The 15600-nt window shown below is 41.6% G+C and overlaps 1 protein-coding gene across 12 annotated transcripts in view; it reads right to left on the reverse strand.

The window, feature by feature from the left end:
- The window catches only part of TENM1 (teneurin transmembrane protein 1), a 404140-nt gene that overhangs the window by 56191 nt on the left and 332349 nt on the right, over positions 1 to 15600 (reverse strand). For all 12 annotated transcript variants that reach the window (XM_081847832.1, XM_081847839.1, XM_081847838.1 and 9 more), the window contains one exon: positions 10844 to 10998. In XM_081847832.1, coding sequence (XP_081703958.1) covers positions 10844 to 10998 — 155 coding nt within the window. The remainder of the gene's footprint in view (positions 1 to 10843; positions 10999 to 15600) is intronic.

Consider the following 15600-nt stretch of genomic DNA (forward strand, 5'->3'; position numbering starts at 1 on the left):
AATGAAGAAACAATAATCCTTACTCTAAATTTAGAGATAGAAGCAAAACAAAATAAAAAATGCCAAATCTATGTTTAATTATAATGTCAGGAGGCAACAAACACAATGTATTTTCTTGGCATCACATTAACAACAAACAAGGATCTATTGCAGCACGCATTATGATAATTTATTCCATAAGATCAACTGGAGATAAGAGGAAGGGGGGAAACTGGCTGATGCACAGTCAATATTTTTTCCAGGCAAAATGTCAACCAAGCTAAGTACTTCTTCCCCAAAGTAAACTTTCTTTTACATAGGAATAACTCATTTTTTTAAAAAGCAATGGAAGAATATTATAAAGAAATGAATATGGTATCATAAAAGTGCTCATACTACCATTAAGACTCTCAAGGCAAATCAGGAAGGCGAAGGCAGGCAGAAGCACATGATATCAATTACTATTATGCAAATTGTTTGAACAAGATTCCTGATGTCTCCTTGGTGCTTCTGTGAGACTACTGCTGTGATGAAATCTGTCCTCCAATTTTTTAAGGCTCTCCCCCCTCCTCTTAACTCTGTAAAAAAGCTTCCATTTATCTGTCTTATCCTCACATCACTCGAGAAGTTCTTTAGAATTTCAGTGGGTGTGGGCTTTTGAGCTCACATCCCTGTTGAGAGGTGGTCAAAGGTGATATTTCCATTTTTCTTTCTGGCTAATATTTCTTCAGCACTCTGCAGCCTTCCCAGCTATCCACGCTTCCTGCTCTGAAGATAGCTCCATGGGAGAGGTCACCTCACGATGTCTCCCCCTGGCTTTTAGTTGAAGTGTAGGAATGCAGGAATTCTAAAGACTGCAGACCCACTGGTGAAATAATTTGTAGAATCAAGAAAGGACACTCACAAATATCCACAGCTACCTCAAAAGTAAATAACCATGGCATAAATTCTGCACTCCACCCACAATAATTTCACACATTGCTCTGTCTCTTTAGCAAGATTCAAATACAGTATCTTTTATCATTAATTAATGCAGAATTGTAAAACAACAACAACCTGGGGTGAGTGGGTGGATTTTCAGTACAGTACTACATGAGACAGATCAATACGAGTGAAAAACAAAATCACAGTTTTTAATTACCTGAAGAGTTTAAGTAGTGAGTTTACCTAGGTCAGATTCTTCTACTAATATAGCAATAAGTGGGAACAACTATTTCTTCCTAGGAGGTTCATAAGCCTGGCAACACAAAAGCTAATAACAAATGTCCTCAGGTAGCTGTCACCTACATATTTTACACAGTTTAAATACAATAAATTATGATAAAAAGCAAGTCAGGAGTGGCAGACTAGGGTGATGTCTGCTGTTTGCAAGAATTCTTCTTGTTGTGAGACTTTTGTGTGTGAACTGAGAGTGTGTTTGAACCCTGGGTGAGAACTCAGAGGCTGAAAGGGGGGATGTGTCAGAAGGAAAATGAATGGATATTTATTTATATATACTAGTAACACTGTGTCAGTGCAACATTTTTTATATGTAACTGTGTATTTTTTGTAATATTTTGTTTAAGTTGTCTGCTGCTTCGGTTTTCTGCACACCACTTCACAATATTTTTTTAATATATTAAGTGGTACAGAAATCAATCAATCAATCAATCAATCAATCAATCAATCACAAGCATCCATAATTCAGACCCATACATAAAAGCAAGGAATATTTTCAGATGTAGAAATAATTAAGGATGGGAGCACTGAGTTTCCCCCTTAGCAAAACAGCCTTTTGAAAGTTTTTAGCACTGTAAGTTTTGTTCTGGCAGCATATGGAGAGCTTAAAACCTCCCCTTGGCTTACCATAAAGCAATTGGAAGGCTTGAACAACAGTAGCATGTGTTTGTTTGTTTTTTGAAAATGGCTTTATGGGAATCGATCAGCAACTGGTATAGCATGTTCCCATTTTAGGAACCGTGTTCCAGCTTTATTTCCTGCTCTCTTACAACGGCGACCCTTTATTTAGACAACCATGAAAATGATTTCTGTTGATTATTACACTAATGGTCTGATAATAAAAGCTGTGCTGGCAAGTAAGCTTTCAGGTTGGGGCAAAGAACTAAGACTGCAAATTCAACGGAGCATTGGGAACTGTCATATACCAGGTCAGAACAATTGCTCTACATCTGTACTGACAACAGTGATTTACAGTAGCACTCCACAGTTGCAGACAGGAGCCTTTCTGAAACCCTGCCTAGAGAGGCCTGGGATTGAACCTGGGATTTTTTTATTTTATTTTTTTGTATACAGAGCATCCACTTTAGTGTAGAGCTGTGGCTCGTCTCCATTGCCACAGTGAAGTCTAGAAGGAAACATTACTCCAGATGTGTGGTTGTCACTAAAAATAACAGCCTCATGTACTGTCCTCCCCAGTGCCATTTTTTCTAGAAAAAGATGTGCCGCAACTCACTACAAATGCTTCCCTTGTTCTCTTAGAACGGTCCACCCGAGAGATGCTGGAACTGAGTTCCGGCAAGTTCTGGCTGAAAAAAGTCATCCTTTTCCTAGCAACATTTAATGAAGAAGTAGGAAACCTCAACCTTCTGGGAACTCCAGAGGCTAGCCTGCCAGGCAGTTTGGGGCAAAACACACTTACTTTTCATGCACCTGAGTTCATATTTAACATCAGCTACAGGAATCTTCAAGCCTCGGCTAAAATGAAGAAGAATTGGGAATGTACTCCCAAATGCATTCCTGCTTCTTCCTTTGAGTAAAACACACACACACAACGTCTCTTGATTTTGGTGATTTCTTCTGTTGCATTGCATGGCCAAAAATCAGTAATTATAGCAAGACCTTGTAGACTAGATCCTTTGCAATGCTGACCTGAATTCAAGCTGGCAACATTTGAGCCACTCCTGCAAAGGAAAAATGTCAATGCGCATCTTCCTTTGTAGGAGCTTGATGCAAGCAACAATTAGTAGAGCATCTGATATCTACCAAAAGTGGGGCTTGACACTCAAAGCACAGCTTGCCATGCCACTTGACACCATAGTGAGATCAGTTGATTGACAGCTAGGTGGCCCCACCCAGCTGTCAAAATATGCATATAACCTATGTACAATATGCTTTGAACACACTTGAGGCTTCCCTAATGTAGGGGCACCTCTATCGATGAACCCCCACCTTAGTGTTAATGTAAATGTAACCAGATATACTGGTTGGGCAGAAGGAAAATGGGAAGGGGGCATTACTGGGAATGGTTTATCTGTGTGGAATCCAAATAACATTTGACCTGCCAGGCAGGTAGTGGCATTGGCTCACCTTTAGGTGGCTCTCATTTGCCTGCAAACTTATTCACGAAACAGAAATTTTAGTTTATTTCTATTCCACCTTTCCCCCAGAACCAGGACCTAAGGCAGTGCACAAAAATTACAGCTAAAACACACCTAGCTAAAGCCATATAAAAATAATAATCAAACTATCTATGGAATTAGTGCAATATAAAAGCATATCTATTAAAATGCAGATAGTTTTTAAAAACACAAAACACTATTAAGGGCCCTTTGATTAAAAAAAAGGCCTGCTAGAATACAAAATTCTTCACCTGCTGGTGGAAGGAGAGCAAGGAATTGCAACTTAGGAGGCTGAGCTCACTGTGCTTGTTGCTTGAGACGCAGAGGATACAGGTTTATCTTTCGCATTTGATTACACACTGTGTCACAGCTAGGGATACCTAAAGGATTGGGTGATAAGATCTGCTTCACTGTTCCATCAGGATAAATCCTCTACTAAGTTTTATTCTTTATTGACACAAATGTCATGTGTTAAATAATTTTCCTTCCAGGAGGAAAAAAATGTCAATAGATTTTGGGATGGTGGGTGGGCAAAATTGTTGCTGTGATTAAAAAAAAAAATTAATCCTGTTTTTTTAATCATTCTCTATCATCGAAACCTATGCCATAGTAAAGCTATTAGACTTTATGGTGGCTTGAGCCTGCTCTCTGAAAAAAGACAATTTTAGTTATAAATAAATAAATATCCTTGTCCTAAAACTGATGGTTTTGTAACAGCACTAGATAAAGAAAACTGCAATAATTGTTTGCAAGTCAAGTGTAAGAGCTTAAGGAGCATTTGAAATTGCCAGGGCTTTGTGGAAGGGAAGAGGGAGGTGGGACCCAGCTGGGGAAGCAAATGGAAATGAAAAATATTCTTCTGACAATTTGTTTAAAACCAATGTTCTTAGTTGAAGGGTACACACTAAACATTATAACATGAACATTAAAGATGGAGCGAGGCTAACAGTTTATCAGCAGCTCGTTATTTAGTGCAGAAATGAATCAATTTATTTGACAGGCAGGTAAGAGTCTGGTTCTCTTGGGGAAACTAACAGAGATCAGAACAATAAATCACAGATGGGAAAGCTGTGGTCCTCCAGATGTTGCTAGACTCCCATCTCCCATCTGCCCGAGCCAGCATGACCAGTGATCAGGGATGACGGCGTTGTTGTCCAGCAACCCTGGGAGAGCCACAGGCTCCCCATCCAAGCTATAAAAGAACAAAAATCTGTTGAATGCTACCATTTCCAAACAACAGCCTAGGCCACACACCTCTTTGATCAGAGCTTCCCACTGGGTGACAGAATAATTTGACTGGATTGCAAATTAACACTGATTAAACTTTTCTTCTCGTACATCAGCATGTCAGATATTTTTAAATCATACACAAGCAAAATGTGAGTCTGATTGCATGCATTCCATAGCAATTAAAGTTGCTTCAGTAAGTTTGAAAAGTTATGACAACAACTAGCACCTGCTGGACTAATGCCAAGGCAAAAGTCTCCATTAAAAACGCAGTTCATGTGGAAAAGGATATAGGTGTCCCAGAGGATAGAAAGCTGAACATGAATCAGTAGTGTGCTGTGACTATTTAAAAAGTGAACACATTTTTAAGCTATATTATCAGAAACATCATCTCCAAACAGTTCTATTTTTCAAGTTCCTGCTGGAAATGACCGCTCCCCACTTAAAACGGGGGGCGCCTTTTGCGTGGACGCGTGCAGCCCTGGATCTGGAGTGGCCCCATCAGCATAGGCTTTGCCTTCCCTCAGGTGGGATACCTGGAGGTCCCCGCCTACCCCAGCGAGTTGTCCAATCCCACCTGGGGGAAGTGTTGCCAGGGAAACCAGGCCAGGTAAGGGGAGGGATTACCTGCCCACACAATAGAGGGTGGATCTTAATTGTTAATCCTCACTTGGCTCCAGAGCTTCTCCCACCCTACCCACCCTCAGTTAATGTCTTCTTTTGCAGGTTAACTTTTCTTCATAGGTTTTGCAGGTTAACCTGTCTCCACAGGTATGCGGGCGCTGCTACGATAAGGTCGCTGTTAAAGGGCTGGAAAGGAATTTCCCTGCATTGACAGGTTTCGCCTTTCCCGTAGCAAAACGTCACAACTTTGGCGGTATCAGGCCTTGGGCGGAATCCTTTAGTCCATCTTACTCTTTGCGGCGGCGATACCAGGGTTCCCCGTTAAAGGGGTTTTTGAAGGGAGGCTTTGGCCGTACGCCGAAAGGTCGTCATTGCTCTCCCCTGCGGTGGCGGCGTAACGGGGGCGGCTATCTCTGCTTGAACATATGTTCTCCAGAGCCGGCCCATCCCCCCCCCCACTGGATAACCCTGATGCTCCCTAGGTCCCCAGCTGGGGACTAGGGAGGGAGAACGCCCAATGCCTGAGCCAAGGTCTACCCACATTTGAAATTTAATAAAGTTGTGGCCAATTTAATCCCATAGCACGTTGTCTAGAGTTGTTATTCCACATGACGGGGGGACCACTCGGGATCTGGGGACTCCGCCTGTCCACACAAAAGGCCCTGTTACCAGACCATATGAAGCAACAATTCAATTCTGTTCTGTGCTAGTAGGCCACAGTGGAAGCGCTTTGTCCAATACTGGGCATTCCATTTCAAGAAAGACGTTGACCCACTAGAGGCAACCAGGGCAGTGAATGGCTTGGAAACTGCACTATGGGGGTGGGGTCTGTCAGAAAAGAATCCCCCACCCCGGAACCTTTGTTATGTCTGCCAATGAAGCACAAAGCATCAATATATGTTTCACACACAATAAAGAAACTCATTACAGTAACTAGTATGGCCCATGTTCTCTTCTTTCACTAGTTGGTAGTTGCTCAAACGGTGTGTGTTGGAATTTGCAAATGCCCACTTTGTAAGGCCATCTGGGTCATTGCTGGAAATAACAGAGCTTGAGCTCTATTGACAGGAGCAAGCCAGCAGTGAATCACATTGTGCATGTTGGAGTTAACTCTTTTTTTCAGCAAGAACAGGATCTGCACAAGCTTGGCAGTATGCCAGGCATAATAAGTACAGGGACCCTTGTCCCATGGATCAGTTGCTGAGACTGAAGGCCCTTGCCCCTCTATAGTTGTTTCCATGTCCCATATTTTGTCTAGCCATTCCTTCAGATTGTAACAAAATAAAAAAATTCCTTCCAGTAGCACCTTAAAGACCAACTGAGTTAGTTCTAGGTATGAGCTTTCGTGTGCATGCACACTTCTTCAGATACACTGAAACAGAAGTCACCGGACCTTTCTATATAGTGAGAAGGTGGGGAGGGGTATTACTCAGAAGGGTGGTGGGAATGGGTGATTGGCAGATAGCTGCGATGAGCCTGTTGACGACTCTTAACGACTGCAATAGGTCTAACAGGAAAAAGCAAGGGGTGAGAAGGTGAAAAATGGCTTTGTCATGTATAATGAGATAAGAATCCAATGTCTTTATTCAAACCAGGTCTCTCCATAGTTTTAAGTTTGGTGATAAGTTGCAATTCAGCAGCTTCTCTTTCCAGTCTATTTCTGAAATTCCTTTGTAATAGAACAGCTACTTTGAGATCTTGTATAGAATGTCCTGGGAGATTGAAGTGTTCTCCTACTGGTTTTTCTGTCTTGTGGTTCCTGATGTCGGATTTATGTCCATTTATTCTTTGGCGTAAGGTCTGGCCTGTTTGTCCAATATAGAGAGCTGAAGGACACTGTTGGCATTTTATGGCATACACAATGTTAGACGATGAGCAATTAAATAGTCCCGAGATGGTATGTGTGATGTTGTTGGGGCCAGTAATGGTGTTGTCCGGGTGTATGTGGCAGCAAAGTTGGCATCTGGGTTTATTGCAGGCTCTGGTGCCAGTGTCCGTGTTAAGTCTGGTTATAGTATTATTGTGGGTTAGGAGTTGTTTAAGATTGGGGGGCTGTCTGGAGGCAATGAAAGGTCTTCCTCCCAGAGCTTGAGAAAGAGAACTGTCATTGTCCAGGAGAGGTTGTAGATCTCTGATGATGCGTTGTACTGTTTTAACTTGGGAGCTGTATGTGATGACTAGAGAAGCTGCTGAATTGCAACTTATCACCAAACTTAAAACTATGGAGAGACCTGGTTTGAATAAAGACATTGGATTCTTATCTCATTATACATGACAAAGCCATTTTTCACCTTCTCACCCCTTGCTTTTTCCTGTTAGACCTATTGCAGTCGTTAAGAGTCGTCAACAGGCTCATCGCAGCTATCTGCCAATCACCCATTCCCACCACCCTTCTGAGTAATACCCCTCCCCACCTTCTCACTATATAGAAAGGTCCGGTGACTTCTGTTTCAGTGTATCTGAAGAAGTGTGCATGCACACGAAAGCTCATACCTAGAACTAACTCAGTTGGTCTTTAAGGTGCTACTGGAAGGAATTTTTTTATTTTGTTTTGACCATGGCAGACCAACACGGCTACCTATCTGTAACTGGAACTATGGAAGGCACCACATTGAGCCGCATGAAATGGAAGTCCATCAACCTCACCAAGAAACTTGCACAGGTACAGACTGATATCTTCTTTCTTACTAAATGCAAGAACCTGGACATTATACCCAAGGGTCTTAGAATTAAGAACCCTCTACAATCCACGTATCCCACTGAATATGCAAGAAAACTATGCAGCACTTTCTCTAAGAAGCTGCTCAAACATCTGATCAGCGTTCTCTACTCTAAACAGAAGCTAATAAAGGAGGAACTCCTTGTATTGGACAACTCTATCAGGAACCACCAAGCTTGGCAAGAGTTCCAAAAGGAAAAACAGAACATTTACCACTCTCAACTGGAGCTACTGAATAAACAGAAAAACAAGAAACTCTCTAACCTTTCCAACCTACAGGCTACTAATCAAAACAAGATCAACAATATTGTCAATCTCTCACAGCAAGCACTCAGCCCAGCTGAGGAATCAGTCCTTTCACGTGGACTGTCATTCTGCCCTGCCAAATCCCCAGACATGATTCAGTTCTGTGGGGACTTGGAAGCATTTTTCCGCCGTTTACGCCTGAAGGAGTATTTTCAACACACACAACAACAAGACAAAGCAGAACAAGCAACAACTTCACAACCCACTGCAGAACAACAACCACCCTCCCAACAGAACACTGACCACCAACTACCACCGAAAAAGTGTTACACAAAAAGGGACTCCACATGGACCCCTCCTGATGGACGCAACACCACACTGGACTTGTACATTGACTGCTTCCGCCACAGAATCCAAACAGATGTGACCAGAAAACACCATCGCTTACAACAAAATCTAAACCATGCCGAAAGGAGAGCCATAGATAATCTCAGAAACAACCCATGGCAGACCAACACGGCTACCTATCTGTAACTTCAGATTGTAATTCGTTTTATCTAATTTTAATATCTCATTTTTTAATTGTTGTACCTCTCCCTGGGATGAAATGCGGGTAAGAAATCTTAATCATCATAATCTCCAGGGACTATCCTGATGAGCTCCCTGCACTTCAAAATCTGGCACTACGCCATTGTGAACTGGTTTAAATTCAGCCCATGTCAATTTCACATGGAACGGATGTCAAATGAGATGGAACATTTTAACATTTCAAGCTGCTTATGATGTCAGTGATTCAACGTCAAAGGAAGAATCAGGAGTAAGCATTAAGTGTTGTATTCAAGCCATGAGGGCAAATACCCCTGCCAAAAGATGGGCTTGCAGTCAGCGCTGAATTTAAATGAAAGCATTGCTTTCAACAGAGACCAGCTACTCAGCAGCTCAGCTCAGGAGCTCCTGAGTGGAACCAATACCAGGGGGACTTGCATCTGGTGCCAAATATAAAAGGTGCCAAATGTAAGTCTTGCTTGCACAACAATAACTGGGAGTGTGTTCTAAGGCTTCTGATTGTTCCTTTGCAGCTGTAGCTTTACTGCCACACACAAATTAAGCCCACTAGGAATCCTAATTTGGCCTACAAAAACGGTGTAGGCAGATTGTTTTGGCTGAGGAAAGAAGTCTTGTGGGCCCAATTAAGACTCCTGGTGGGCCTATTTTGGCCCAATGGTTGGAGGTGCCCCATCCTCGGTGTAACCATGCTAAAAATATAAGGTAAAGGTACTAGATGGACTAAGTCGAGGGGGCTGCACTGCCTGCCATGATGCTCCTGGGTGCTGTTCAATGTCTTATTTTTAGCATTTAAAGCCCATAGCAAGCTGGGACCAGATTACCTAAAGGACCACCTCACTCCACATGTCCTTGCCCAGCAACTGCACTCCTTATATGTGTCACTCCTGAAATAACTGCTTACCCTATTGATGTGCTTAATTTGTCCTAAAAACTGGGCTTTTAGTGTTGCAGCTGCAGCCATCTGGAATTAATTGCGAGTTGAAATAATTAATAAATAATGGCTTGACTTGCTTTAAGGCAGTTCCCTATACTCCTACCTCTTCTTTCTCTGCTTGGATCCCGCTCCCTTCTCTGCCAATTTATAGCTGCTGGGCGTAAACTGCGTTCCAAAGTGTGGGCTGCCGCTGTAACGTTTAGTTTGGCTTTTCGGCACAGTTAGCTGGGCTGCAAACCTGAGCTGACTATTTGTCTTAAAATAAAAAGGCCATTTTAATGCCACACGAGGGTCTCATTAACTCTGCTAGTTTAAATACTTCATAGCTACCATGCAATAGCACGGCTCTAGCCATTCCTTTTATTCAATGGCAACAGCTGACTGACCATTATGCTTTCTGTAATGTTTCTATAAAGTTTCATTTATTAAGAGGCTGTTTAGTGTGCCTGAGTTTATTTGGTTTTTAAACATAAATGGGGGGGGGGGGGAGGTGGATGCATTTTGGATCTCTCAAAGCCCAAGAGGAAATGAACCAAAGGGCTACAACTCTTGAGATTTAAGAGTTATTTCCCTCCATCTAATAGCAAGGCAGTATCCTTCATTAAGAATATTATCTCTATGTGAGCATGCCAGATGTTCTGAGACAGTGGATAGCAGTGTCACACTAGAGGCAATCTTGAAACAGATTTTTGCAAACACAGCATTTTTAACACAGCATTGTATTCTATGAGCCATAAGTAAATAAATACATAAACAATTGCAGACACATACAAAAGCAAAATCTTATTTGTTCAGCTTAGGTTTTGTCCACACTTGTCCCACTTGTCCTGTGCCTAGAAAGCATGGGTCTAAGTAGTTTTCCATTTGCTCCACTGCTTTCCTTGGCGAAACAAACTCTTTAGCACTGAATCGGAACATATGTCAATCCATGGAAAACCCAATTGACGTTTGCTGCGATTCAGCAGTAAAGATTGAGTTTTCTTAGGGGAAAGCGGCAAGACAGGCAGAAGGCCGGATGAGCCCACAATTCCATTATACTGATGATCTCAAAGTAAGTTTTACAGGCTGCTGCTGCACAACCTAGAGAAAGTTGATTAAAACCACCATGCTTATTCAAATGCTGTCCTTAACACATGTAATTTCAGCAGACCAAAGGAAATTTGTTTCCATGTGGAACAGCTGCAACATATAAAAACGATTAGTGTCTACCTGAGTGATGTCCATTCCAGCATCACAGCTCAGTGGCTGGGTTGACGTGAGACCATTTGAGCCTATTAATGTTGTGATCACATCATTTCCATCAATCTTCCGAATCATGGTGCCATCAACAAAGTAGATGAAGCCGTGCTTATCTACAGTAATACCTATTGGGAAAGAGGAAAGGAGATTAAGCAGGAAAACTACCAGGGACCAGAACTATAAATCAGTGGTCGGGGAGCCAGTGGCTCTCCAGCTGCTGTTGGACTCTCATTAGCCCCAGCCAATATGGCCAGTGGCCAGGGATTATGAGAGTTGTGGTTCAACAAAAAACACCTGGAGAGCATAGGTTTCCCCAGTTCTGCCATAAATGCTGACTTTGTTTCATTCTATTGGCTTTTTCTGGGTTGATTTGATAATATCCCCCCATTTTATTTGTCTTTTTATGTGTGTTCAAATTCATGAAACCATCTGGAAAAAAACCCTCTGAAAGCACAGTGATTATTCTGCGCTTTTGTGAACATGCTTTACTCTCATAAAGAATGAAGAAACCATGGGGGGAAAATAGCTGAAAGCAATGAGGTTTATGAAAACACAAACTGCAGCCTGAAAATCAGTAATTGGATTTAAACTGAATTTGCCAGGTGATGATAATAAACAATATTTCATATATATCAATCTACCTATCTACTTAAATATTTCTATCTTGCCTCTCTTACAGCTTGAACTAGCTTACAAATACAGCTACAAACTATTTTAAGAACTGTAAAAACCTGTTTATTATTTGTATATGAAGTAAGAAAAAAGATACAGTGGTGGTGAGCAGTATGTTGAAGACAGGGCAGAAAGATTAAGCCAGCAAACATCAAACTACCTTAGCCAGATGGGTAGGAACAGAGGAGCAAAGGAAACTGACTTATACTGAGTTAGACCATTAGCCCATCTCATTCAGTGCTGTATATACTGACCCATAGCAGCTTTCCAGGATTTCTGATAAGAGGTTTTCCCCAGCTCTACCTGGTGTTGTCAGTGACTGAACATAGAACCTTCTGCATGCAGCAATGGCTCTTTTCACATGTAGAAGCATAATTATCACTATAGTTCCTTATAATCTCTATATTCTAAATTTTATTTAGTTCCTTTGATGCAGAAATCTACTCCCAAAACCTGTAGTTATAGTAGAAGAATTCAGGTTCTACAAGCAGGTCCACCTTGATAGCATGTTTCTTCAGTGACTGCAATGTTTTTTATAGAATAAAATACATGCACACACACACACACACACAGCTTTTGGAATGTGACTTTAAGCTATATTCTGGAAATGGGGGAACCTGTGGCCCTCCAGATATTGTGAGACTACAGCTCCTATCATCCCTTGCCACCAACCATGTTCGCTAGGGCAGATGGGAGCTGAAGTCCAGCACCATCTAGATAGCCATTGGTTACCCATATTTGCTCTGCACACTTTCATTTAAGTTCTGAGCAAACATGCATGGGATTGCATTGCACAGATTGGGTTAACGATGCACAAACAGACCAAAAAATGTGGATGTGGACTTCACAGTAAAAAGTATATGGAGGACACTTCAAAACTGAAGGAAGCCCCCCTTCCATAAAGCAAAAATTTGGAATGACAATTGAGACTGCAGCAAGGGATGTAGTGGAAGGCCAAAGGAGGGCTAGAAAAGAAACAATAATGAACACAAGTTCTGCAGAAAAATGATAAGCCACTCAGGATGTGAAAAAGGATTCCTGCCTTCCTGAGAGCTAGTTTAAAGATTGATGTTTCAGAGGGTGCAATAAAAAGTGGTATATTCAAGGTGGTGTTAGCCTGTAAGAAATCAGAAAGGTCCAAACCTTGGCAAAGATCTGGGATGGAGGACCTGTTGAACTCCAACTCGCATAATCTCTCACCATCAGCCATGCTAGCTAGGGTTCATAGGAATTGAAGTTCAACAATATCTGGAGTACCATGGGTTCCCTGTTCCTGACATAGATATTATACCACAGAAAGATAAATCCCAATGTTTGTTTCCTTGATGGATAGTAGTAATTCAGACCATGGAAACAGAGTAGGAATCCTAGAAATATGTAACAGGAGCAGAAATGAACTGGGCACTGGGCTTGCTTTGTCTGTCATCTCATGCATAGAGTACAAAGAAAATTTTTCATATATCAAAACAGAGGAAGTCATCACACACAAAAATGTACATAGGAGAAAAGACAGTAGTGCCCACGGAGTGATTCAAGCAAATGTGGAGTATAACAAGCAACAACTGATGGATTGACATTTTATTGAGAAATGGGGAGTGGCATTATGGGGGTGGCGAATGGATCAATAAACTTCTCATGGGCTGGAAATCTATAAAAGATCTGGCAATCATTTTCTCCAAACTCCATTAAAATAGACAATGAAAGGATATTAAATCAGACATCAGAAGTGTTTAAAGAGGGCAGAGGAACTTTAAAACACATAAAAGCACAAATGACATTATGTTTATGACATTCTGTTTATGGTATGATGGATGTATATTGGCTCCCTGTCTATTCAACCTATTCATCAGCGACATGCGAGCACCCCTAGTTAACTCTTCTCTAAGTACACACGCGCCTAGACTAGCGGACTACCGCTGCCCACTCCTTTTATATGCGGACGACGCGGTAATTCTATCTTATACACGTGTTGGACTAACCAGAGCTTTGAAGATCTTTGCCACGTATTGTCAACTCAACCAATTAACCATCAACCATGTTAAATCCAAGATTCTGATTTTCTCCAGAAGCCGGAGATTATACGAATGGAAGCTTGGTGGAGCAAAAATAGAGCAAGTTCTAAAATTTCAATACCTAGGAGTTATTTTTCAATACAATTTGGGGTGGAAAGCTCAAATTCAACACCTACTTAACAAGGCCAAAACTCTGTCATATGCGCTCCTCCGATTCTTTTTTTCGGATGGAGCTTTGCATGTTCCCTCGGCCCTAAAGGTGTTCAAGGCAAAAGTGGTTGCCGTGCTTGCTTATGCTGCCCCGCTTTGGGCTGTGATGACAGATCTTGCTCCTCTCGAGACACTGCAAAATCAATTCCTACGTTGGCTCCTAATGCTCCCCCTGTGCGTAAGCAACGCAGCCATGCGACTAGAATTGAAGATCGCATCCTTAGAAACTTGCCTGTGGAAGCAAGTCTTCAATTATTGGTTATCATTGTGGCATAGACTACCAAACCACTACCTTGTCCAATGCTTATGGCGAGATGAATTCTCTAGCCTTTGGACTAGTAGAATTCATGCCAAACTCCTGAGTTATGGAATCTCTCCTTCAGATTCCCTAAAATTAGACCAAATTACTGCTCAAAGACTGATCCGCCAAAGACTGGATGACATCGATCTACAGCGAAATTATATGCTGGGGGGAGGTGTTTGTTCGCCTCAGAACATTGGTATCACATTAACTTACTGCGTTCCATCACACCTCTCCTCCCTTTCGACTGTTGCCCATAGACTGGCCTTCACCAAAGCGAGGTTCAACGTTTTTCCCTCCAACATCCTGAGACATAGATTCTCAAAGGGCCAAGCCCCCGCCATGTGCGAATGTGATAAGGAGACACCGGAGTCGCTCCAGCACATTATGTTCACTTGCCCCCTGTTCAATGTGCCACGGGCAAATTTGTTGGGACCAATCATACAGAAACTAGAGGGTACCCCACCAAAATTCCACCTTGCCCAAATCTTGCAGGATAAGGATACTCATACGACCCTGAAAGTAGCAAGGTTCCTGGTCGCCATCCTTACCCAAAGGAGCACTACAAGCTAACTAAGGCGTAGTATGCCATTCTATCTTATAGTATTTTACTGTTATAGTGGTGTTTTAGCGGCTGTTTTCCCCACGTGCACAAGTTGTTATTTATGTGTCGTTTTTACCTGTATGGGCCTATGGCCGTAAATAAAATTATTATTATTATATTATGATGGTTTTTTAAAAAGACTATGACAGCAAGGTAGGGAGACATGTAACTACCAAGCAACTTTCTCACAAAGAAGTTGATAGCACCATATGATAGAATCCATTATTGCTCAGCTAAGGTGACAGTTGATAGGTGTATGAACAGAACTCTAGATTTGCCTTATATCTTTGTATTGTATTGTATTTTGAGTTGATGTTTTATTCTGAATCACTCTGTGCATGCTCTACTTAAATCTGTGTTTGTGGTGTTCCTTACACTCCTCTGGCATGACTTGTCTTTAAGAAACCCATGCTGGGTCTTAGTAAACACACACACACACACACACACACACACACACCCCTTTATTGTGGTCCGCAGGCACAAAATTAGTAATCACAGCATCTTTTTCTAAGCACTCACAGATTGATTGTTTAACTATACTGAAAATACTATAAAATTGTATATAAAACTGTAAATGAAAGGCAGAATCAAAGATAAAGGTTAAACAATGGAACAAGGGGCAAGAAAAACAAGCGATAAAAATCGAATGATTAATAAAATTATAATGAAATCAGGGTATCGCCATGACAATTTATAGCTATCCTTGAAAGCACCTTTGCATGGATCTTTGCAACTGTTCAAAAGGAGACAACTTATAAGTCACACACACACACACACACACACGGCCACAAAAGGCACTATCTAACAATAGATAACAGTATCTCTTAGCTTATACCTTTTGGAGTATAACCACAATAAAAAGATATCCAGAAACTTAAAGTGGGGTTCCAAGTACAAAGAAAAAACAATATGTAACCTATCTCAGCAG

This window comes from Podarcis erhardii, assembly GCF_964252035.2.
Source record: "Podarcis erhardii genome assembly, chromosome: Z".
NCBI classification, from domain to species: Eukaryota; Metazoa; Chordata; class Lepidosauria; order Squamata; family Lacertidae; genus Podarcis; species Podarcis erhardii.